Source organism: Vipera ursinii (genome assembly GCF_947247035.1).
Source record: "Vipera ursinii genome assembly, chromosome: 2".
Taxonomy (NCBI): domain Eukaryota; kingdom Metazoa; phylum Chordata; class Lepidosauria; order Squamata; family Viperidae; genus Vipera; species Vipera ursinii.
The window spans coordinates 53,877,656-53,903,519 of NC_139513.1; the positions used below are offsets into that span (position 1 = coordinate 53,877,656).

General features: G+C 42.2%; 1 protein-coding gene across 1 annotated transcript in view; it reads right to left on the reverse strand.

Annotated features, from left to right (window-relative positions):
* Positions 1-25,864, reverse strand: part of CHCHD6 (coiled-coil-helix-coiled-coil-helix domain containing 6) — a 287,597-nt gene that overhangs the window by 145,809 nt on the left and 115,924 nt on the right. The window contains exon 5 of the mRNA XM_083357005.1: positions 21,851-21,934. Within this exon, the coding sequence (XP_083213131.1) occupies positions 21,851-21,934 (84 nt within the window). The remainder of the gene's footprint in view (positions 1-21,850; positions 21,935-25,864) is intronic.

Sequence of the window (25,864 nt, forward strand, 5' to 3'; positions counted from 1 at the left end):
GGCTTAGAGGCAAATAACACTGCCTCATATGCAATCAGCCCTGGTTCGAATCTCAGAAGGGTATGGCTGGCTGAGGACGACTAAGGAGTCAGAAATGCATCCCAGTTTCCCTTTAATTCTTTGTTAGTAATTTACACAAATATATATATATATATATATATATATATATATATATATATATATATATATATATATATATATATAATTTCATGTTGAAATACAGTAATTCTACAATACTTTGTAATTTTAAATAATTTAAAGCTCTGTTTAAGCCTTCCTAGATAATGAAAAAACAAGATCGCTTTGGTTTGGCTTGTTTATAAAAATTATGGAGGCATGATTGACAGAGCCGTAATTCACTGAGCTAGTATAGCAGTTTCTATAATAAATGTAGTACCTTGTTTCCCCCAAAATAAGACTGGGTCTTATATTAATTTTTGCTCCATAAGACGCATTAGGGCTTATTTTCCAATTAGGGCTTATAGTCGGGGAAATACGGTACTAAATGTGTCCGTTTGGCTGGCAATCTTAACTGGGGCTTATTTTGGGGGTGGGGCTTATATTACGAGCGTCCTGAAAAATCATGCTAGGGCTTATTTTTCAGTTGGGTCTTATTTGGGGGAAAACACAGTAAGTGCTGAATTTGGTGTCCTTTGATTGCTGTAATCTGATGGAGTATTTTTTAATATTTGTGAGCAAGATCTATGACATCTAATGATGTTACAAATGTTTATAATAGGGCTTGATACGTTCACTTTTTCAACATAATCCTCTATAATTACCAATTTTCAGAAATGTTTTAGAATAGTGCAGATGCTACACTGCGCAATTGGTGATTAAGAAATGTGATGACTATTAGTTGATGAAACTACAACTGCTATGGATCAGCCAAGTATGTATGTCAAATATACGCTCACTCTTTGGTGTCTTGAGAAAAAAACCTAGCTAAAAATTATATTGATAGATTTGTTTGGATGAACAACTCTGAGTAGCTTACTACTGTGGCTGCTGCTACAGATTGAATATGAGTAAAACCAAAATACAACTTGAAGTGGCAATAAGATAATATACATTTTGTAGCAACATACATTTGTATACATAAATATTATAAGCCAGAAAAAGGGTGGAAAAATAAATGCTGTATTCCAACATTTATTGACAAAAACTTGTCAATAGGGAGGCAGTGGAGCTTCTTCATTACTACCAAGAGTGAAGACACCACTTAAGAATTGAGCTACCTACCACTCAGCTTTGGAATCATGGCAACTGTAAATATTTTAGTTAACCAACCTTACACTGACTTGATTCATAGAAAATCACACACAAGCAGCATTCCTGGATAATAAATATATCATAAGGCTCAGGCAGTTTTCCTTCAGCATGTCAGTTCCAGATGCCTCTGCAATCATCACACAAACCAAAATGGAAGCAAACACTTTAAGCTGCTGTTTGCATAGAAGCTGTTCATAATTTGATGTAATGCACTGTACATCAGTCAACATAGTACTTAATATTGAAGACACACACAAGTCTGAGTACGCAATGACAGGCAGGCAGCAATGACATCTAGCGCACTTTATTTACCCTAATATAAATGTTCTTTGAATTCATCAAATTACCAATCAATTCACTCATCTTTGAAAACAGGTGCACTGATGTATATTAACAACTAAATTTTACAAGCTTTTACTGAAGCAGGCATTAATGAGAAAATCAAGCAGAGAGCTCTAAAAGCCACAGTAAAAGAAGAACACAGCAGTGTTTCTAAGTAAACAGAGGGATTAAATGGCAAGGATGGGATGGCATGTTAAAATGCCTAATAAAGCTGCTCCTAGGCAGCTGCTGAAGAGAATCCTCATTTATAACAATAGAAAAATACTGTAAAAAAACCAACTATGAAATAGACATAGCCATTTCAGAGGGGGGAGGAGGGAGGAAGGAAGGAAATACAATGTTCTACAACAGTGACATATTGCAATATTTACAAATGCCTATGTTGTATCGTATCCCCCTATTGTAATGATCAGTAAGTAAAGAATATTCCACTTTGCTTCAATTAACAGGATTGTTCTTTCTTCACTGTTGCCATTTTTACGATTGGGCATATCATATCAAGAGTTTGAGGTAGTTCCAGAGCCAGTCTGGCCTAGTGGTAAAGACACTGGGATAGAAAGCGAGAGACCGTGAGTTCAAGTCCCACCATAGTCATAAAAGCCAGCTCAGTGACTTTGGGCCATTTGTTCTCTCTCAGCCCAACCACCTCAGAGTTGTTGTTGTTGTTGTTGTGGGGAAATAAGAGGACGAAAGTATGTTGGATACATTTGCTGCCTTGAATTATTTGTAAAAACATAGGGACAATATGATAAATTAAATAAACATACTTACAGAAGTGGGTGTTCAAGAAACAATTAAAGAAATGTTATTGTAAAGACAGAAGAAAAATGTTATTCCATTTAAAGTGGGTCAGTACTTAGTTAAAACTATGAAAATAATTCAAATGTCTCCTAAAAAAGGGATGGGGAGGGGAAAAGTCTGAGTTACTTCTGTTTAAATACTGGTGGAGGGATTTTTATTCAAGTGTATCTTTAGGTCGAAACATGGATATGACATTTACATAACTGATCTTTAGTTGTACTTCAAAAAGGAGCAGAAATTGCCCCAAAGTCAAAGGAGGAACATTACACAATGTAAACAGCCTCACAGACTATTTTAATTATATTATATTTTGACTGATTATACTTCTATTTATTTGTTTTATTTAATGGGAGCTTTTTGCATTGTTGCTTTTATAATATTTACCGTATTTTTCGGACCATAAGACGCACTTTCCCCCCAAAAAAAGTGGGGGGGAAAACGAGGTGCGTCTTATGGTCCGAAGGTAAGCAAAAACTCTTGTCTCCCATTCAGTCAACGCCGTCCATCAGCTCCATTGGAGAGATGTGATTGAATGAAGATGCGGAATTCTCCTCCCCTCCCCGCACGCGCCCATTTTCTTCCTTTTACTTCGCCGCTAAAGAAATAAGTTTTTGCTAAACTAAACCTCATAGGCCAAATCCCAATAATTCTCCGGTTTCGTATTGCTGGCGACTTGCCCCAGCAAATCTGTGAGGAGTTGTCCCTGCAGGTTTCTCGGCAAAGTTTATCGGAAGTGATTTCCCATTTGCAAGAGTAATAATTGTTTGAAATTGCTTTGGCGTCTTAGAAAACCTATTCAGGGAAAAGAAACTATTGGTACCTTAAATTTTGGCCAACAGCTGAAGTGCATTCAAAACCCCTGCAAGAAAGCAGCTTCTCATCCTGGCGGGGTGGGGGAAGGGCGGCAAATAAGTTCTTTTTCTAATGCATCTTTTCTTCCTTTCCCCCCTGAGCACTTTGCCCCCCCACATTCCTCGCCTCTCCTCCTTCCTCAGCTCTCAATGCAGCCGTGCTGCGTATACACGTGCACCGAGACACACAACCTACTGGGTGGAGGGTGAGGGTGGGGAAGCCGGCACGCTGAGCTGCCGACCAGCCAATAGAAATGCAGGTTCCCGACGCGGTGAGGGCAGGGTGCGTAGAGAAAGAATCGTGAGGGTTGTTCTCATGCTGCGGGAGAAGTGTGCGTTCGAGGAGAGCTACCGGTAATTCACACATTTGTGGGCTCCCAGTGGAAAAGAGCAGGACAGATTCTTTCTTTCTTTCTTTCTTTCTTTCTTTCTTTCTTTCTTTCTTTCTTTCTTTCTCTCTCTCTCTCTCTTCCTTCCTTCCTTCCTTCCTTTCACTCTTTCTCCCTTCCTTCCTTCCTTCCTTTCACTCTCTCTCTCTCCCTTCCTTCCTTCCTTTCACTCTCTCTCCCTTCCTTCCTTTCTTCCTTCCTCACTCTCTTCCTTCCTTCCTTCCTTCCTTCCTTTCTTCCTTCCTTCCTTCCTTTCACTCTCTCTCTCTCTCTCTTTTTTCTGCCCAAGATGGCAACGGCCGCAACCTAAGCTTCGGGCGCTCTTTGAGGGCCCCAAAGGATTCAGCTCGGGGAAGCCCACGGTATGTGGAGGCGATTCTGGGGATGGGGGATCTAAAACAGCTGCCGGGCGCTGTTTTCTGCGGCGCTGAGCCCCCCCCTTCGAGCTAGCGGCGCTTGACATCTGCCGCCTGCCGACCTGCCGATCCCATTATGGCGCCGAGCACTGCTATGCGGTGAAATACGAGACGTCTGCCTTGCTTTCTTCATCTGCTGCTGGCCGAGGCGACTTCATGCTGCTGCTGGCTGAGGCGACTCTGGGAATTTGGGTTTTTTAAAACAGCTGCTGGGCGCTGCTTTTCGTGGCGCCGAGCCCCCCCCTCCGAAATAGCGGCTTGTTGATTCTAACGAGCGGTGCTGAGAACTGCCTGCCGACCTGCTGAGCTCCATTATGGCGCTGAGCGCTGCTACGCCGTGAAGCCCGGGACGTCTGCCTGGTTTTTCATCTGCTTGCGGGCCGAGGCGACTTTGGGGATTGGGGATTTTTGAAACAGCTGCTGGGCGCTGGTTTTCGTCACGCTGAGCCCCCCCCCCCAAACTAGTGGCCTGCTGATTTGAATGAGCAGCGCTGAGAATTCCCTGCCGACCTGCTGAGTTCCGTTATGGCGCCGAGCACTGCTACAGCGCCGCGAAGCCCGGGACGCCTTTCCTGCCTTTCCTCCTCTGCCTGTTCGCCGTGGATACCCTCTGCTTGTCGGAGGGGCAGCGGCGACGATCCCACCGGACGGAGATCCTTCTATGACTATCTGCTGGTTGGCACCGTTTTTGGCGGTGCGGAGCCTCCTTCTCCTTCCGGATGGTGGTTGCAGACTGTGGGCCTGGTCATCGGCCTCGGCGGACATGCTAGCAAATTCCCGGACTCAATATAGCTGCTGGGATCACCTTTCTCCGCCGTTGGAAGATGGTTTGGACTGGCGGACGGGCATTGGGGAGAGAATGTTTCTGCTCTCCCCCCCCCCAGACTGGCGGCGCTGGCTGGCGGTGTGAGGATCGACAGAGGCCTGGCCTGCCTGTTCTCTACTTTCTTTGTTGACAGGCAGGCTCCGTACCTGATGGGAATTAAGATCTCCCTAGTGATAGTCCAGTGTGGACGGGACCGAACCGTGGTGGGAGGACGGTTTTGGACTGGTCAGCGACCACCTCACTGGTGTGAGAGACCAGTTGGGGTGGGCCTGGCTCAGGATCCCTCTCTTCTCTCTCTGCTCCAGTTAGACTCCTCAGCCGGAGTGAGAGGACGGCTGAGGTTGTCCCTTGGATTTCCATCTCAGGTGAGAGCTGAGATGGCCTTGCAGACTGAGAGACATGCCCACTGGACTCCCTCTTTCTCCATCTATGTACCATCAACGAGCGTTCCTCTGGACATATTTACAACATCGGCCCTAAGAGACTATTCGAGCGCAATATGGTCTATCGTTATTCTGAAGCAGACTTGTATGCCCTTAGGGCGGTTCCTGCCTCATGGGCGCGCCCTGTCGCCTGTTTCCATACTCCCCTTAATGACAGGCCCAAACTTTGGGACCCCGAGAGGTGGTTGGGCTTAGATAGGGGCCTCGAGTTAAGACGTGCCAAGAGGCCCCTGATAAGATTCTTAGCCGGTTATTTTAAGAGGTTAGGCAGGGGGAGGGAGGGGGGGGAGGGAGGGAACCTGTAACCGGCACTCAGTCTGGACCTGTTAGAGGTCCTGACGGGACGGGGTCGGGGGAGGTGGCTGCTGGTGCTGGGAATGTGGGGGTGGGGCATCGAATCCCCACAGCGATAGGGTATGGCAGCAGGTGTTTGTGCGGAGGGCCATATCAACATCTGGGATCGCGCCCCCGCTATCTCCGAGCAGTGGCGCGCTCCGACCCTCCGGTTAGCACCCTCTTACCCAGGGATGAGGGTGATCAGGCCCCTGAGCTCAGGTTGGTCTATTTTAACGCTAGATCCGTAGTTAACAAAGCTCCCCTCATCCGTGACCTGATCGAGGAGGAATGTGCGGATCTAGCGTGCATCACGGAAACTTGGCTGGGCTCGGAGGGAGGGGTGCCTCTCACCGAGTTATGCCCGCCAGGTTTTCGGGTGCTGCACCAGCCACGGGCTCAGGGCAGGGGTGATGGGGTGGCAGTGGTTATTCGGGAGACTTTGTGTCCCCTGGAGGCCACCATTGTCCAGATGGCCAGGAGTGAATCCCTCCTCTTGAGATGTGGTCCTCGGGTTCAGTTGGGCTTGTTGCTTACATACCTGGCGCCCAGCTGTGTGGCAACAGCCCTGCCTGAGCTGCTCGACGCCCTCTCAGGGTTGGCGGTGGAGTTCCCCAGGCTTATAGTCCTGGGTGACTTCAACCTGCCATCACTGGGAAGGTCGTCGGAGTTAGCTTGGGAGTTCATGGCTTCCATGACAGCCATGGGCCTGACTCAGGTTATTGAGGGCCCGACTCATGAGGGGGATCATACTCTCAACCTGGTGTTCCTATCTGGACAGTGGTTGGACGATCTGGGAGGGGGTTCCCCGTCCATCACCCCTCTGTCATGGTCAGATCATCACCTCCTGAGGCTGGTTTTCCGTCATGCCACCCCCCGCCGCTGGGCGGTGGAACCGACCAGGTGGTTCCACCCCAGGCACCTAATGGACCCGGATCGGTTCCAGAGGGCGCTTGGGCCCATACCTATCACCCTTACCCACAGCCCAGTCGATGCCCTGGTGGAGGCCTGGGAAACGGCTGCCACCAGGGCACTCGACTGTGTTGTACCCATGCGACCTCTGACCCGTCGCAGATCCCGCTGGGCCCCATGGTTTTCTGTGGAGCTCCGGGAGATGAAGCGTCGGAGACGAGGTCTAGAGAGCGGTTGGAGATCCAGCCGATCCGAATCCGACCGATTGCAGTTAAGAACCTTTATAAGGTCTTATCTTGCGGCGATAAGGACGGCGAAGTCTAACTACTTTGCCGCCCTTATCGCGTCCGCAGATAATCGCCCGGCCGCCCTGTTTAGGGTGACTCGCTCCCTCCTTAACCAGGAGGTGAGAGAGGATCCCTTGCAGGGACGAGCCGAGGAGTTTAGTCATCATCTGGTGGACAAAATCGCTCTGATCCGGACCGGCTTGGACTCTGACTGGGCAGTCTGATGTGGAGGAATCAGGCGGTCTTGAGCACGTTATCTGGACTGAGTTCGATCCTGTTTCCCCTGATGATGTGGACAGGATCATGGGGAGACTGAGCACCACCACCTGTTTGTTGGATCCGTGCCCCTCCTGGCTAGCTTATGCGGCTCGGGAGGGAATACGAGGCTGGTTCCATGCAGTAATAACTGCTTCCTTGAAGGAGGGTGTCTTTCCTGCCGCCTTGAAGGAGGCGGTGGTGAGACCCCTTCTCAAGAAGCCTGCTTTGGACCCGGCTGTTTTAAACAACTATCGTCCAGTCTCCAACCTTCGCTTTCTGGCGAAGGTTGTTGAGAGTGTGGTGGCGCATCAGCTCCCCCTGTTCCTGGAGGAAACTGATTATCTGGACCCGTACCAATCGGGCTTCAGGCCCGGACACAGCACGGAGACGGCATTGGTCGCGCTGGTGAATGATCTCTGGAGGGCTAGGGACAGGGGTTGTTCCTCTGTCCTGGTCCTATTAGATCTCTCAGCGGCGTTCGATACCATCGACCATGGTATCCTGCTGCGGCGTCTCAGGGGGTTGGGAGTGGGAGGCACCGTTCTACGGTGGTTCTCCTCCTACCTCCAGGGCCGCTCGCAGTCGGTGTTGGCGGGAGGGCAGAGATCCGCCCCGAGGTCTCTCATTTGTGGAGTTCCTCAGGGGTCGGTTCTCTCGCCCCTCCTGTTCAACATCTATATGAAGCCGCTGGGCGAGATCATTCGTGGCTTTAGGGTGGGGTATCACCAGTACGCTGATGATACCCAACTTTTTCTTTCCACCCCGAACCAACCCAGTGATGCCCTCTCCGTGATGTCCCGGTGCCTGGAGGCGGTTCAGGTCTGGATGGGGAGAAACAGGCTTCATCTCAATCCCGCCAAGACTGAGTGGCTGTGCATATCAGCATCTCGGGTTAACCAAGTTATTCCATCCTTAATGATGGGGGGTGAGGTGTTACCCCCCGTTGATAGGGCTCGCAACCTGGGCGTCCTCCTGGACTCACGGCTCAATTTTGAAGACCATATAGGAGCCGTGACCAAGGGGGCTTTTGCACAGGTTCGCCTGGTCCGCCAGTTGCTTCCCTATCTGGACCGAGACGCCCTACGCACAGTTACTCATGCACTTGTGACCTCCCGTTTGGACTACTGTAACGCTCTCTACATGGGGCTGCCCTTGAAGACCACTCGGAGGCTTCAACTGGTGCAGAATGCGGCCGCGCGAGTTGTAATGGGGGTCTCCCAATATTCCCACGTAACACCTCTACTCCGCGAGCTGCATTGGCTTCCGGTTGCCCTCCGGGTGAAATTCAAGGTGCTGGTTATTACCTATAAAGCCCTACATGGCCTGGGTCCGGGTTATTTGAGGGAACACCTGCTGCTGGCATCAAACGCCCTTCGCCCAGTGCGCTCCCACAGGGAGGGTCTGCTCAGGGTTCCGCCGGTGAGAGATTGTCGGCGGGTGACACCCAGGGATAGGGCCTTCTCAGTGGGAGCGCCTGCCCTCTGGAACCAGTTGCCGGTGGAGCTGAGAACTGCCCCCGACCTCCGATCATTCCGCCGGGGCCTGAAGACCTGGCTCTTTGAGCTCTCAGGCCCAGGCTGAGGAGAAATTTTTAATTGGGGTTTTAAGTGTACAGGGTCAATTTAATCTTTTTTAATTTGGTTTTTAATTTTTGTATGGTGGATTTTTTAATTCCCTGTAAACCGCCCTGAGTCCTCAGGGAAAGGGCGGTATATAAATGTAACTAAATAAATACTTCCTTCCTTCCTTTCACTCTCTCTCCCTTCCTTCCTTCCTTTCACTCTCTCTTTCTCTCTCTCTCTCCCTCCCTCCCTCCCTTCCTTCTCTTCTTTCTTCCTTCCTTCCTTTCACTCTCTCAAAAAATGTGGCATTAGCAATGCCTTAGATGGAACTGAAGATAATGTCATATATGAAGATAGCGAAGAGAGCGATATAGGTGATTGTGAGCAACAGAGCTTCATAAATTCTGACACTAGTGATGATGAGTTTTTAGGGTTTCCAGGAAACTAGAAAAGTGCTTGAGCCTCTAAGTCTTTCCTCATTTGTTAATGGAAATGATGATGGTTCTTAACACCACTGTTGAGTTTACGCTGTTAAACATTACAGTATTTTGCTTTATTATAATAAATATTTTAGTATACTGGTACTATTTGGTTCACAATATTTTTTTCTTGTTTTCCTGCTCTAAAAACTGGGTGCGTCTTATGGTCAGGTGCGTCTTATGGTCCAAAAAATACGGTATATGGAATACTGTTTGTCTTTTTTTATACTTTCCTTAGGGCAGTTTCAAGAAGAGTAGTCAGTAAATGTATTTCCAAGCAAATAGATAATGCAAGTTTATCCTTTTCCCTAGGAGAACAGAGAAATCCACAAGAATTCCTTTTGGAATGAAAGGAAACCAAACCTTTGATAAGTTATATGCTCCCAATATACTTCGGATCACTGCCCCTTATACAAGCATGAAATTACAGGTTTTGCTCCCTTTGACTCTATAAATGGTAGCTGATGGCCTTGATCTCTGTAAGGAACCATTTTTTTTGTCAGGAGAGAGATGGGGGTATATTGGCTGTTGATGCTATAAATCTTTCTGAACAGATTTTCCGAGACAGGTATAGACAGAGCAATTTTGGTCATCTCTAGATAGTTGTTTCTAGAATGGGATAGGGATTTTGATTTAACCAGAACAGATTTACAATGTGGAATTCCACATGGCTCTATTTTATTCCTCATGCTGTTTAATAATTACATAAAGTTGCTGAGAAATATCATTCAGATATTTAAGTGGCAATAGAATATTATCTTCATCTGAGCTCAATGAGCCTATGGAAGAGCTTGTTCTTAGTTGTTGCCTGGCTAAAGTGATGGACTGGATTTCCCAAAGGTGCTTTTTCAAAAGGCAACTGGACTTACTTTGTTCTTCCTTGAAGATGTTTTGCTTCTCATCCAAGAAACTTCTTCAGTTCTGACTGAATGGTGAAGAATGCTAGGATTTATATTCTTTGCAGTCATCTGATCGTTAGCACTCTCTCTGGGAGTCATTCAGGACATTTGGAGGTTTATCTGTGCCCTCAGGGTCACTTGAATAGTGCAAATGGATGTGGAATCTTCTTGGAACTGCTGAAAGGACTGTGTTATAAAAAGAAGATAGGTGGTGTTGTATCCCTCCCACTCTGTTGAGAGAGGGCTGTTCAGACTTAATGTAGATGGCTTCTTTGATGGACTGGATGATGAATAATACACTGAAGCTCATATTGGACAAGACAAAACTGAATTACAGATAATTCTCAGCTTTTTTGGGCCATCTAATCCAGCCCTCTATTAGTGCAAGAAATGTAGTGATCAATCACAAAGAAAATGGCTCTAAGCCTCTGATTGAAGACCTCTAATAATCAAGATCAGGATCCTGGACACAGACATTTTATATTTTATTTTCTTACTTTAGACAAATATTTATTCAATCAATGATCAGAATAATAAAATATTGGACAATGAACTACATTACAATAATCTATCATAAAAAATCCATATGAAAAATTCTAATTTATTTTGTAAACATAGTTTACCATATAGTAAAATATCCATAAAATATATATCATAAAATAATGTTAATTAGTGCAATTGAAAGGTCTCAAAAGTCACCGAAACATTCAGAAGAATGCAAATATACGCCTGCCGCCATTTCCTGATGCAAGTAATCCACTAAGGCAGATATAAACCTTTTTTAAAATTGATGGAACATGCAGAAATAACTGACAAATGGGGCAATTTGAGTGAGAAACAACGTTGAGGGAAACTCATTTAATGTTTCACCCAACCCCAGTAGTTGCAATTTGCCACAAAAATTTGACAGATGATGTGTAAGTGAATTTCAAACAAAGCAGATCAGGAACTTAGGAAGAGTTTAAATTGTCCTGGAGAGGATTCTAAAGACATCACAGAAATCTCTGGAAGGTCACATGCTGCTAGTGTTTCCTGCTATGTATTATGACAACTGAAGACATTTCAGGACACAAACTAAACTTGGAAAGATTCCAAGCAATCGATATAAATCATTATGGAAAAGAAGGGTGAAACTACCAAATAGATAACAGAAGATGTTTAACATGTATCAAATGAGACTGAGGACAACCCTGAATACTAGAAAAACTACTGAGAAAACCTTAATCTTTTATCTTAATCAATAACTCTCTAGTCTCTTGTCTTCATTTCAAAATTGCCAATAATTTCACAGGGCTGTTCTCCTCATAGCTTTTTCTAATGTTCCAATATAACTGTTCTCCTTTGGCCAAGAGCCCCATTGACCTCTTGTTCCAGCAGTAGCCGCCATTGGAAAAAAGGACACGTTTCATGTGCACACCGAAAGAATAAAGGCATATGCTGAATTTCACTGAATAATCCTGTAGTCAATTTTATTAATACAGCATTTAAAATAACTACAACTTGTTTTATAAGAAATTTATGAAATTCAGTACCTGAAATGGTGTGATCGTAATACTCTTGTTAGTTGCTGATTATATGAAAATAATATCCTGTAAAGTCAATAAGATTTGAAATTTAGAAGTAGGCAGTCTTTTGACAATCCATGTGTTAAACTCCAAGTGAAAAATATGCCTTTAAAAACACATATAGAGGATAAGGATAGGATAGGATAGGATAGGATAGGATAGGATAGGATAGGATAGGATAGGATAGGATAGGATAGGATAGAAACTAGAAGGGACCTTGGTGGCCTTCTAGTCCAGCCCCCTGCTCAAGCAGGAGAACCTATACCATCTCAGACAGGTGATTGTCTAGTCTCTCCTTAAAAACCTCCAGTGATGGAGCGCCCACGATTTCTGTTCCACTGATTGATTGTCCTCACTGTCAGGAAGTTTCTCCTTAATTCCAGGTTGCTTCTCTTTTTGATCAGTTTCCAACCATTGTTTTTCGTCCTTCCTTCTGGTGCTCTGGTGAACGTGACCCCTCTTCTTTGCGGCAGCCCCTCAAATACTGGAATACTGCTGTCATGTCTCCCCTATTTCTTCTTTTCTTTAGACTAGCCAAACCCAAGTCCTGCAACCGTTCTTCGTATGTTTTCATCTCTAGGCCTTTGATCATCTTAGTTGCTCTTCTCTGAATTTTTTCCAAACTCTTGACGTCTTTTTTGTGATATGGCGACCAAAATTGGCTGCAGTATTCCTGGTGTGGTCTTACTAGGGTTTTATAAAGCAGTACTAATACTTTGTGTGATCTTGATTCTATGCCTGTTTATACAACCCAGGATTGTATTAGCTTTTTTGGTTGCTGCTGCACACTGATGGCTCAGTCAAGTGATCGTCCACTAGGACTCCAAGGTCCATCTCACAGTTACCGTTTATGAACCAGGTCTCGCCCAATCTGTACTTGTACCTTTGATTTTTCCTGCCTAAATTTAAAACTTTGTTTTTCTCCACATTGAAACTGATTTTGTTGGATAGGGCCCATTGTTCAAGTTTGTCAAGATCTTTTTGGATCCTGAGTTTGTCTTCTGGGGTGTTAGCTACACCTTCCAGTTTGGTGTCATCTGCAAATTTGATGAGTTCCCCTTCAATTCCCTCATCTAAGTCATTTATGAAGATATTGAAGAGTACTGGGCCTAAGATGGAACCTTGTGGTATTCCACTGCTTACTTCTCTCCATATGGATGTAGTGTCATTGATGACTACTCGTTAAGTACAGTTTGTCAGCCACCTACAGATCTATCTGGTGGTGATGTTGTCTATTCCACCTTTTTCTACCTTTCCAAGGAGTAGGCTGTGGTCTACTTTATCAAATGCCTTACTGAAATCTAAGTATACTACGTCCACAGCATTTCGCTGGTCTACTAGTTTAGTCCCTTTATCAAAGAATGAAATAAGATTGGTTTGGCATGATCTGTTTTTAACAAACCCATGCTGGCTACTGGTCATGATTTTGTTTGCTTCTAGTTGTTCACAGATCTGTTTTTTTATTATCTTTTCTAGGATCTTCCCAGGTACTGATGTTAAACTGATTGGTCTGTAGTTTTCTGGGTATGTTTTTTTTCTCTCTCTTGAAGATGGGAACCACATCAGCCCTTTTCCAATCCTCAGGTACTTCCCCAGTGCTCCAGGATTTATGAAAGATGTGGTGCAGTGATTCTGAGATAAGATCTGCCATCTCCTTCAGAACTCTGGGATGTAATCTGTTGGGTCCCAATGATTTATATTCATCAAGGTCGGATAGGTTTTCTCTCTTACCATTTTCTTGTTTATTTTAATTTTTGTTTCTAGTATGTCTTTTGCAGTGGTTTTTTGATATGTTGGGCTATAGTTTGTTTTTGTGTGAAGACTGATGCAAAATAGGAGTTAAGTAGCTCTGCTTTCTTTGTGCTACCTGTTATTTCCTTGCCATCTTGTCTCTTTAGTGGACCTACAGTTTCCTTAACTTTTTTCTTGTTGTTAATATGCTGAAAGAATCTTTTTTATTATCCTTGATTTCTGTTGCAAGTCTTTGTTTGCTGATAATCAGCCCTAGTTATGTGCCCCTCTTTCCATTTTTTGTATTTGTCCTTTTGGTCTCTTATCTATATATTAATTCATCCCTGTGTCTTTCCCCCTACCAATCAAATCCCAAATCCAGAAGAGTCTAGCTTTTAATTCTGAAAAATCCAACCATGACAACTATTCAGAAGTTTCCATAGATAGAGAGATAGAGATAGATAGATAGATAGATAGAGAGATAGATAGATAGATAGATAGACAGACAGACAGACAGACAGACAGACAGACAGACAGACAGATAGATAGATAGATAGATAGATAGAGATAGATAGATAAATAGATAGATAGAGTTGCAAGAAAAAGTATGTGAACCCTTTGGGATTACATGGAGTTTTGCATGAATTGGCCAAAAAATGCGCTCTAAACGTCATGTAAGTCACAACAATAGAAAAACACAGACTGCTTAAAATAATACTACACAAACATTAGCTGTTGTCATGTTTTAATTGAACATAAGATGGAAACATTCACAGTGCAGGGTGGAAAAAGTATGTGAACCTTTGGACTTAATAACTGGTTGACCCTCCTTTGGCAGCAATAACCTCAACCAAACGTTTCCTGTAGTTGCAGATCAGACCTGCACAACGATCTGGAGTAATTTTGGACCACTCCTCTGCACAAAACTGTTTCAGTGTAACAATATTCTTGGGATGTCTGGTGTGAATCGCTCTCTTAAGGTCATGCCACAGCATTTCAATCGGGTTGAGGTCAGGACTCTGACTGGGCCACTCCAGAAGGTGTATTCTGTTCTGTTGAAGCCATTGTTTTGTTGAATTACTTGTATGCTTTGGGTCATTGTCCTGTTGCATCACCCATCCTCTGCGGAGCTTCAGTTAGCGGACAGATGGTCGTACGTTTTCCTGCAAAATGTCCTGATAAACTCTGGAATTCATTTTCCCATCAATGACAACAATCTGTCCAGGCCCTGAGGCAGCAAAGCAGCCCCAAACCATGATGCTCCCTCACTGTAAAACCATGATGTTTTACAGTGGGGATGAGGTTTTGATGTTGGTGTGCTGTGCCTTTTTTTCTCCACACATAGTGTTGTGTGTTTTTCCCAAACAACTCAATTTTGGTTTCATCTGTCCACAGTATATTTTCCCAGTAGTGCTGTGGAACATCCAGGTGCTCTTTTGCAAACTTCAAACGTGCTGCAATATTTTTTTGGACAGCAATGGCTTCCTCTGTGGTGTCCTCCCATGTACTCCATTCTTGTTTAATGTTTTCCTTATTGTAGATGTGTCAACAAAAATGTTAGCATGTGCCAGAAATTTCTGTAGGTCTTTAGCTGACACTCTAGGATTCTTCTTTACCTCATTAAGCATTATGCGCTGTGCTCTTGCAGTCATTTTTACAGGATGACCACGCCTAGGGAGAGTAGCAACAGTGCTAAACTTTCTCCATTTGTAGACAGTCTGTCTTACCGTAGACAAATGAACATCAAGGCTTTTGGAGATACTTTTGTAACCCTTTCCAGCTTCATGCAAGTCAACAATTCTTGATGGTAGGTCTTCTGAGAGCTCTTTTCTGCGAGGCATGGTTCACATCAGACAGTGCTTCTTGAGACCAGTAAACCCAAAACAGGTGTGTGTTTTTAAAGGGCAGGACAGCTGTCAGCAACACATCCAATATCATCACACTGGTTGGAGTCAAGGTTGGCTCACTCCTGGCTCCAATTAGCTCTTGGAGAAGTCATTAGGCTAGGGGTTCACATACTTTTTCCACCCTGCACTGTGAATGTTTCCATCTTATGTTCAATTAAAACATGACAACAGCTAATGTTTGTGTAGTATTATTTTAAGCAGACTGTGTTTTTCTATTGTGACTTACATGACGTTTAGAGCGCATTTTATTGCCAATTCATGCAAAACTCCCCGTAATCCCAAAGGGTTCACATACTTTTTCTTGCAACTGCGCGCACACACACACACACACACACACACACACAAAGTATAAAATCTTCGAACACCAGGATGGATAAAACAGTCGTTTATTGCTAAAAGATCATAATAAGCAATAAAAAGTAACTGTTTAAAGTATATCTATCTAATCTAAGCTTTCACTGGTCCTCTGCCAGCGTCATCAGAGAAAAAACATTGAAGCTTTGAAAAACCATTGGTAAGCCTGTTTGGCTCCGTGCTCTGCTCATTGGCCGTGTGATGGACCTTGCTCTAGCCAATTGCGATTGTTCTGACTGTCTCACATCGCTTCCCTTGCAATCCGGTCTTACTGTCCCCCCTTTTTTTTTTAAATTTCTCCTCCCTATCTGTTTTGGTTTGACTACCTTAACTGGTCTTGTTATCTTTTGCTGTTCCTCATCCAATGTCATAGCTGTTGGTATTTGTATTTCCTTGTTCTCTGTGTCCTCCTTCTCTACCCTGCTTGCCTGTGACTGGCCATTCTGTGCTATGCCTGGGTTTCCCTCTTGACTCCCTTCCGTGATTTCTGCAAACAGCTCCCCGCTCCAATTCACCTGCACATATGACTTTTTTCAGTGCTTATCCACTGATCTTTATCTGATCCCTGGACTAGCCACCCCAATGTTTTTTTGTTTATTTATATGCCGCCCTTGCTTTCTGCTATCTGATTTAGTTGATCTTGCTGTATTTGGACGTTCTTTGTGTGTTGGTGTGTATGTGTGTTGCGGCACTCTCTTTCCTTGGTTCGCCCATAGCTGTTCAATTGGGGTTGTTTTCAGATCATTTCTTGTCTTCTCGGCTACTTGTTGCATGATTGGTATCTTCTTTTTCTTATGAGTCGTGTTATCCTCTGTTTGCTGTATTTCTTTCGATGGATCACGTGTTTGCTGGTTATTTTCCTTGCCTTGGGATGGTCGCTTTCGTCTGTTCATTGTGCCTGTCCATCCATCTATTCCTGTTAAGCTCCTGTCTTCCGGGTGCTCTCCATCTGTTTGTGCATGCGTGTGACATTGTCTTCTCTTCCCTTGCTCTATCCACCTCCGATCTTCGGGAATTATTGTATGATTGTTTGTTGTCTGTTCCTGTTTTTCAGGCTCAGTGGGTTGTTGTGTTTTAGATATATATATATATATATAGTTTAAAAATTCTAAAGCAATATCTATAGAAGCAGAATTTTTTTGTCAAGGTCTACTGTATGTGCATTCAACAAATGAAAGCAAAATAATATAAAAAGCAGCAGCTAATATAAAAGATTGTTCGGTGCTGCATTTTCTCTTTCCAACTATTACAGGAATAAAATTATCCTTGAAGATCAAAAATCTTTTTCAGAACTAATACAATTAAGCTTTATTACACTCCTTCAAGTACATTTCTCTCCTCTGCCAGCCCTCTCCATCACCAGCTCTAATCCAGGCACATTCTACAGCAGTTGGAGGCATTCTTCTATTTTATTGCCAGTGAAATGGTGGTGTTTGAAGGGTCAAGAAATAATCCACTACAATATGGTGTGAAAATACCCTCCACCCCAAATACAAACTTGTTATTGTGCACAGAATTTGGAAGAAGGAAATAAATAAAATAATTACCAATGACATGCAGTCGGGCTAATAGCTTTTAATTATAACACCATGGTCAAGCTTCTTAATTTGTCCTGTTTTAAAATCTTACAGCCTTAATTCCATGCAAAATTCTTCAGAAATAGTCTACATTCAATGGGATTTCCTCCTAAAACAGCATTTATGGGTTTACAGCTTTCAGTCAGCTTATAAGTAAAAAAAAATGAAGTGAGAACAGGAAATCAAGCTTCTTTAAAATAAACGAAAAGGATTGTGATGAGAACATGGCAACTTTGACACATTTCTTCAATAGCCAGTAAGTAACTGGTGCATATATACATATTCTCTCTCGTATCTACTCTATAAAAAACAAATCTGGAGAGAAGCATGAAAAAAAGAGCATAGTATGATGCCAAATTTTATTCACAAAAATAGATTTTTTGAATAAAATAAAATCCTGAAATCCCGAATTCACTTCAAATAGGATAAAACCCTGAATTCACTTATGAACTGTGATCACTACAATGTGCGGTAGATTGACTGAAATTTTCATTGCAAAATATCTGTTTAGTACATAAACCCCAGCAATATCAGATAGTAAATTGGTTTGTTTTTTTCATTCCCAATTGTCTGAGCTCCTTCTAAATGCAATTGCAGGAGACTGAGCCTGGAAAATCTTGTAATGCAAAACATGTATTCTAGTACTGAACTGTGGTCTTTTTCCTAATATGATGGTAGTCAAAACTAATATGCAGTTTATATTACTCTTGGGGACAATTGTCATTTAAGTCTTTGTTCCACTCTGAGGGGCCAAAGCCTACACTCCAAAATATAGTCTAGGCTGGAATGACAAAAAGTGGGGGCTGACGGCAACATAAAATTTATGTAAATACTATTAATATTATTACTAAGTAGTTAATTAATTGTTTCCTTCTGTCACGTTAGAAATTATAGTTTTGCAGCAATTTGCAGGATCTCTGGTAACATTCTAAAGATGTTGGAAGGAATGGTATACGTTGCTTTGAGCCAAAGTCACGCACTGCTAGTTTAAAACATGAGTGCCCAATCTTCAGAACAAGCATCATGGATAATGGAAGTCTGCAATGCTCCTGTGGCCCTCTCCTACACTGTGCTGCTGTTTACTCTTTTTAAATTGGATGCATAACTGCAAAATGGGAGTGGTGTCAAAGATGTCCCATGACACATAACACAGCAGTGCTCTCATATACTTCAGATTTAAATTTTTAAAAATTCAGTGGTTTAGTTATTCCTTTTTGCCCAAAAGAAACACAGAAAATATAAATGCAACTACATTAACAGGAGTCTGATGCATGAATCCTGTCAACAAGTCTCTTGTTTTCAAGCTCTAAGAAATTATTCTTCACCCATTTTTTTTAAAAAAAACTAGACAACCTATAACCTGATGGGTCATCATTTTAGAGATAGCTTCTTTACCTAAACAGAATGGTCACAAGTGGTGAAAAAAGTGGGAATGGAGCAACATCCAAATTCATATCAGCTTCCTCATAGACTTTGCTTGTAGGAAACTGGCAAGAAGTGTCACAAATCATAATCACATGACTGTAGCTGACCATGGCAGCAAGATAACACTGCAGTGGCCAAAACTTTGCCAATACAACTGGTCTGAAGATACTTGAAATTTCTATCACAGGGAAATAATGGGTCCCAGATTTTGGATGCATTATTTAAAGTTAGCTCATGTGAAGTACCTTGACTCAAAAATTATTGCCCTATGATACAGCACTTCACCCAATTGAGGGTTACAAATAGACAACACAGGAAAGTTTTAGTGGTATATAGATAAAGGCAGAATATTCAATAAATACCTCTAAAAACGTTGGGTCTTCTAGGCATGAAATCGAAGGAATTATTTGCTAAGGAACATAAGATCAGCCCTAATGGATCATGACAAGACCACCTAAATCCAGCATTTAGTTTTTTACAATGGCCGACCCAAACATTCTGAAGTGTCTCTAAGCCAAGGAAGGCCAAGAGACACACCACTCTTCTGCAACCTGTATTTGAATAGATGCTACTCCCAACAGCAAAATAACATGGAATCTTCACAACCGATAGACCATGAAAGCTACACTCTTGATTTAATCAATCTTCTTTCAAAGCTTTCCGAATAGTAGCCATCAAGTCTTGCAGTAATGAATTGCAGAAGTTAATTGTGTATTGTGTGAAGAAGTGTTTCTATTGTCTGTTTTAAAACTCTTGTGAATCAGCTACATTAGATAACTTTGTGTCAAGTCTAGGCACAGTAAGATGCAAAAGAATCCAGTTTTTTTATTTGCTTACCTAATATACAGAATCTCTCCAGACTAAAGATCTTAGACACTTTAGACCAGGGGTGTCAAACTCAATTTCATTGAGGGCCACATCAGCATTGTGGTTGCCCTCGGGGGGCCGGGTGGGTATGGCCAGGGTGGGTGTGGCCTACTGGGTGGGCATGGCTGGAGTGTGTATGGCCTACTGGATGGGCATGGCCAACTCTACATCATTGGCATCAAGGATGCCTATGGGGGCCTGTGCAGGAGTGGGACAGATCTGGGTGTCTCTGGCAGAAGGAGGGTCTCTGGGCTAGGGCCAAGGCAGCGGGGGCTGTTCCCTCACTGTTTCCAGGATGGCTTCGGGGGCCACATGAAACCACTTTGCGGGCCAGATCCGGCCCCCGGGCCTTGTGTTTGACATGTCTGCTTTAGACCTTCTAACCTAATAGATATACTCTGGTGTGACTACCTTGAACCTTTTCCTTCCTCCCCACCCCCATTAAGAATTGTACAGTTTCTTGTTTTGAGCCTTTCTGTAGAATATGCTGACTCCTCCATGGAAAAACGCAGTGCTACTGCCACCATTCCCTCCACCCACTTCTTCTCCAGCCGCACATTCCATCATGCTCTGGTTCTAGCATTCTGAGTAGAGAAAATAATCTCCCTTACAACTTTCTCCATGTTATACGTGATTTTGTACATCTTAATCGTATCGCCCTACAGTTAGTGCCTTTTTCCTCTAAGTTTCGTTTTAGCTTTTTCTCATAGGGAAAGAATTTGGTCATTTTATTATTTGGATTCCCACTTCTGAATCCTTCCCAGTTCCATTGCATCCTATGTCAACTGTGACACCCAGAATTGTACACAATAGTTCCAATAGCCATAGACTATATATAGACATTGTTACAATAGCATTTTTAGCTTTCAACCTTGAAATTTCCCATTTTACAGCTGCCATACATAGAGTTGACATTTTCATTATAATATGAACTATGGTTCAAGTTCTTTTTTCTGGTTAGTTACAGACAGATTAGATTCCATTAATGTGAAGTTAGGGGTTTTTTAATCCCAATGTGCATCTTTTTATAATTGCTTAATTTTTGCCATTTGTTTGACCATTATTTTTTTTCCACTCTAAACATTTCAATATCATCTACAAACTTGGCCACTTGGCCAGCTCCCTATTTGGGTCAAAGTAAAGTTCATTTATGAGAAAGCATCAGTCGCAAAACAGATTCTCAAGGAACCACTTCTTACTTCCATTATTTGGAAAAAAAAATCTCTTTCACTCCTACTTTTATTTCCTGCCTTTGAACAGGTTAGCAACTTATTAGATGACATGTCTTTTTATCCCATTGCTACTAAATTTACTCGGGAACCTTTGATGGAAAAACCTTTTTGAAAAAAACATGTAAGGTTAGCAAAGTCACTTCTATCAATGTGCCTCCAGACACTTGCAAAAAAATCTAAAAGATAGGTGAAATATAATTTATCTTTATGGAATCCATGCTCACTTTCTTACAGCAAGGCTTGTTACTCAGTGTGCCATGTGTTTTTATTCTGATTGCTGTTCCAACATGCTACCTGGAACAGATATTAAACCAAATGACCCAGATCTCTCTCTCTCTTTTTAAGAAAAAAAAGGTGTTACATTGGCTACTTCCTAGTCCTCTGGCATCAAACTTATTTTGAATTTTGAAAGTTACATATCTTTACTAGAAAGTTAGCAACTTCACATATGATTTCTATAAGAACTCTCAGGAAGATGCCATTATGGTCTGGTGAATTCTTGATTATTCCCATGTTAAGAACTCATTGTATTAAAAATACAACAGGAAGAAATACACAAACTAGATTTCCAAAGCTCATTTTTACACTGAAAGGATGCTGGGTGGCACCTTTTAAAATTGTACTCATTTCAAAAGTTTAAGTAGCGCAACACACCAAAGTTTACTTTGATGCAACACATTTTGTTCTATTGACTTCTCCATAGATAAATTAGTGACTTTAATGTACAGCATCTGTATAGAATAAGATGAGGTTACTTTCATTGGGTTTCTGTTTGTTTGTCTGAACCACAGATTTTAACAAAGGACATTTAAAAAAAACTATAACTCTGCTTTAAACCAAAGCTTCATTAATTGGGGCGAAGGGGAACACTTTGAAAGATAAAAAAACACAACACAATCCAGTTAAGAACCAGTTCCTTTTCATATGTGCACTGTTTTAAAGATTTAATCTGCTTTCAAAGCAAATTAACAGTGTGTGAGAAGGGGGAGAGCCACAAAAGGTATGCTTGAGGGGCTAAAAATGCCAAGTTTCAGCATAATGGTTCTTGTTTCTCTTTTCTTCTTATCTACTCTGATCCTACTAACATAAAGCCACTGCAGATGAAAGATCATGTTGCCTCACCTTCTTCTCAATCTTGGCCAATTGTTCCTTATAGAAGGTGTCTCTCCGCTTCAGCTCTTCATCTTTCCACTGCAGTTCCTTTGCCTAAAGTGGAAAGACAAAACAGAAAGTGAGCAGTAGGCAAATGTGACCAGACAAGCAAGAAGGAATGAAAAGGATGGAGAGGCAGAAAGCACAAGAAAGATGTGTCAGTCCCAACGTACTGCATTGTACCAGGTTGCAGGCAGGAAAACAGAGGCTGGGTCCACAAGGAATTATTTCTAGTCAGTGCAATCCTTATCTCAGAAAAGAGTAAGGAAGATAAATAGTCTGAAATGCTTCAGTGCATCTCTGTGACACTTATCAAGTTGAATTGCTGGACCAAAACACGCAGCAGGATGAGAATCCTCTGATGATAGGAGTTGCACACTACCTCCTCCATCTGCAGAATAGAGACTTTACATTTGGATTTTTTTTCTATTTTCTTGTTTAAACAATCCCTTATTACTCATTTGGCATATAAAACCATTGAATGTTTCCTAAATTATTCACAAGGATCAATGATAGAATTGGGGGGGGTTCCCAATTAATGTTAGCTTATTTATTTATTAGATTTGTTGTGGATACCCACTCCAGAAAACTCTGGACAATTTATAAAATCCAAAAAAACAAAACAAAACAAAACCCAACCCCATTAAAATAATGAAGACAGTTAAACTCACATAAACAGACAGCCTGGGCTAAATACAACTAGAACAATAAACAGCACATAAATATGACAGGGATCCTACCAATAAATACATAACAACCACGTTAACCTCAGGTCAACCAGGTCTTAAGGGCTTTCAGGAATATGGGAGGGGGGGAGAGAGGTACCCACATCTCTGGGAAGAAAGCTATTTCAGAGAGTGGGGGGCCTCTGAAAGAAGGCATGCTTCCTCAGTCCCACAAGATGGCAGTATTTAACTGAAGGGATCTGGAATGCACCTACTCTGCTTGAACAGACCAGGCAGGCAAAAACAACTGAGATAGGCAGTGTCCCTCAGGTAACCAGGCTCTATGCCTGTATGCTATTGGGGACTCTCCTTCTATTCCTCTACCTTTCTTTTGGCAGTATAACACCCAAGACATAAAATAGGGACGCGGTGGATCAGTGGGTTAGGACGCTGAGCTTGTCGATCAGAAGGTCGGCAGTTTGGCGGGTCGAATTCCGAGTGCCGCGTAACAGAGTGAGTGCCTGTTACTCATCCCAGCTTCTGCCAACCTAGCAGTTCGAAAGCACCTAAAAATGCAAGTAGAAAAATAAAGACCACTATGGTGGGAAGGTAACAGGGTTCCATGCGCCTTTGGCGTCTAGTCAAGCCGGCCACATGACCATGGAGACGTCCTCAGACAAACGCTGGCTCTTCGGCTTTGAAACGGAGATGAGCACCGGCCCCTAGAGTCGGAAACGACTACCACGTATGTGCAGGGGAACCTTTACCTTTTACCCAAGACATAACACCATCACAACTCACATGTGAGCAGGAGGAATAGGGGTTATCCTGGAGAAATCTATAGAAGGACATACCTACCACCATTTTTATTTATTTATTTTTTTGGGGGGGAACCTTAAAGAAACTCATTAGGAGTACCTAGCATTCTTGGTAATAGACATGATGCTGGAAATTGGCACTAGGTTTGCAACATACTAGCCTCCAACAACTAAAAGATCTTTTTAAAAAATCAATATTAAAAAGAAGATGGTGCAAATAGAGGTCTCTGGTTATAGTTAGGCACACGAACCCACAGCCTGAAGCACTGCAAAAGGAATATGACACTATGATAGGGTAAACCGTTATTGTTTCCCAGAACAGTCAATCTTTGATTAGGTGATCTATTCCTTGATGGTTCAGACATGTCATTTTTGTGGCCAGCTGCCATAGTAAAGAAGCAAACAATCTAAAAAAATTCAAGTAGTCAATTGTCTTCTTTTCTGTTGGGCAAAAAACAAAGGACTCTGAAGAACAGAAAACAAAACGATTATGTTACAAACCCATGCAACTATATTTTTCCTTTTGCCATGCATGTCACATTTCATCAAGACTACTGCTAGCAATTAATTCCAATAAAGCATCAGAACCTCCAGCCAGCATAGCCAATAATAACAAGAGATGCTGGAAGTTCTAATTCACCAACATCTGGCATCCCATTTCTGCTTTACAGCAAGCAATTTGATTACTTCTTTGTTGAATATAAGATGCAATGGGGCTTTGTAAAACCATTTAGACTTACACTGGCAAATTCTTCTTATGCAAATGAACTTTTCAATCCCACCAGTATTTAATTTAAATCAAATGGACTATTTAAGGATTGGTATAATTAAATGAAAAGTCTTCAGGAAGTATGGTGTGGTGGCAAATCTTTATTGGACTTACTTATAGTTAAGAATTGCTAGAATTGCTGATATGTGGACTGGAAAAGATGTTACGTGTTGGATTTACTTACAGTTAAGGATTGAGATACAGAATGATGAGTTTTTTATCAGTTACTGAATGTGACTGTTTGGGGGTTCTGGACTTTTTGCTGACACACGTGGATTGGAAATGATGTTCTTTAAGCTATAGTTAAAAGATGGTTTACAGAATGAAGAGTTTTATATTTGTTAACTAAGAGGAGGTGAAGAAATAGTGAAATTGCTTATACTGCTGTGATGAGGGTGGGAAATGTCTTTTTTAGGTTTTTATTTTCTCCATTTTTCTTTCTTCTTTCTTTTGCTTTCTTGCACCTTTTATTCTTTTCCTTGTATTTTTTTCTTTTTTTACTTCTTGTCTTTGTATTAATTTTTATTATGGAACTTAAAGCTTTTAAGAGGGAGGGAGGGAGGGAGGGAGGGAGGGAGGGAAGGAAGGAAGGAAGGAAGGAAGGAAGGAAGGAAGGAAGGAAGGAAGGAAGGAAGGAAGGAAGGAAGGAAGGATAGATTTATGATGCTCTGTCAACTTCACCTAAGAAAACTCAGTAGGGAAGGTACCTGCTCTCTTTCAGACCAATCCATCTCAAAGGTGTGTTGTGAAGAAATAGGAGGTGGAACGAGTATTAAATATATTCGCTGCCTTTAAAAAATAATGAAGTCAAGATATAATTAAATAAATAAATAAAAAGAAAAGATTATCATATTTTAAATTTCTTCTTCATAATAACGAAGAACTAAAGCAAGACTTGAAATGTGGGATATTAAGAGTGTGAGACTGAAAGAGCTGTTGATCAACTTACAGCATGACTTACATTGTAGATCGGAAATTTGCATGGGGAGGGGAAGTTTTATTTGCAGCTTGGAAGACTTTTTTCCCAATAATCTGTTCGTTTTAGAATGACTCTTACGTAAGGGAGGACGCAACAAGGAAAATGAATTGTAAAACATTCAGCATAGCTTAAATAATATGTTTGGTTTTAACGTACAGCTAAAGCTGAAACTAAAATACCCATTCTTGTGATGCTAGAAATAGGTGTGGTACCTCCAGAGAGTGCATAACCTGAAATATTCATCATAACAAACATTATGAAATTGGGTTAGGCAATCACAGATATTTTGAATGAACTGACAATACATATTAACAGCACTCTGTGCCAGTTATTTTCTACCTAAAGTCATAAATCTTTACTATTTGCAGAACAGACTGACTCTTGTGGAAATTATAGTTTCAGAGAGTATGGACACCACAGGTTGCCATAAAGTTTCAGAGACGTTTTCCATGTAAAACACCTATACCACAAAGGAAGAAAAAGGATGATGTTATATAGAAATGTAGCTGAATTCTAACTAAAAAGTTTATGAGTTATGTTTTCATTTCATGTTGGATTTTATGAAGCTGAACTGGGATGTAAGAATCATGCAGGCAAACTGTGAGGACTGCCTCGGGCAAAAGGTTTTAGGAGGTGATGAAAGGGCAACAGATGTAGGAGATGACCAGGCTGAGCCCATGTCAGAATTAAATGCTTTATCAGTTTGGAGCCTGTACACCCCCATAAGAGACCTAAGTCCAGCCCCCCATGAAG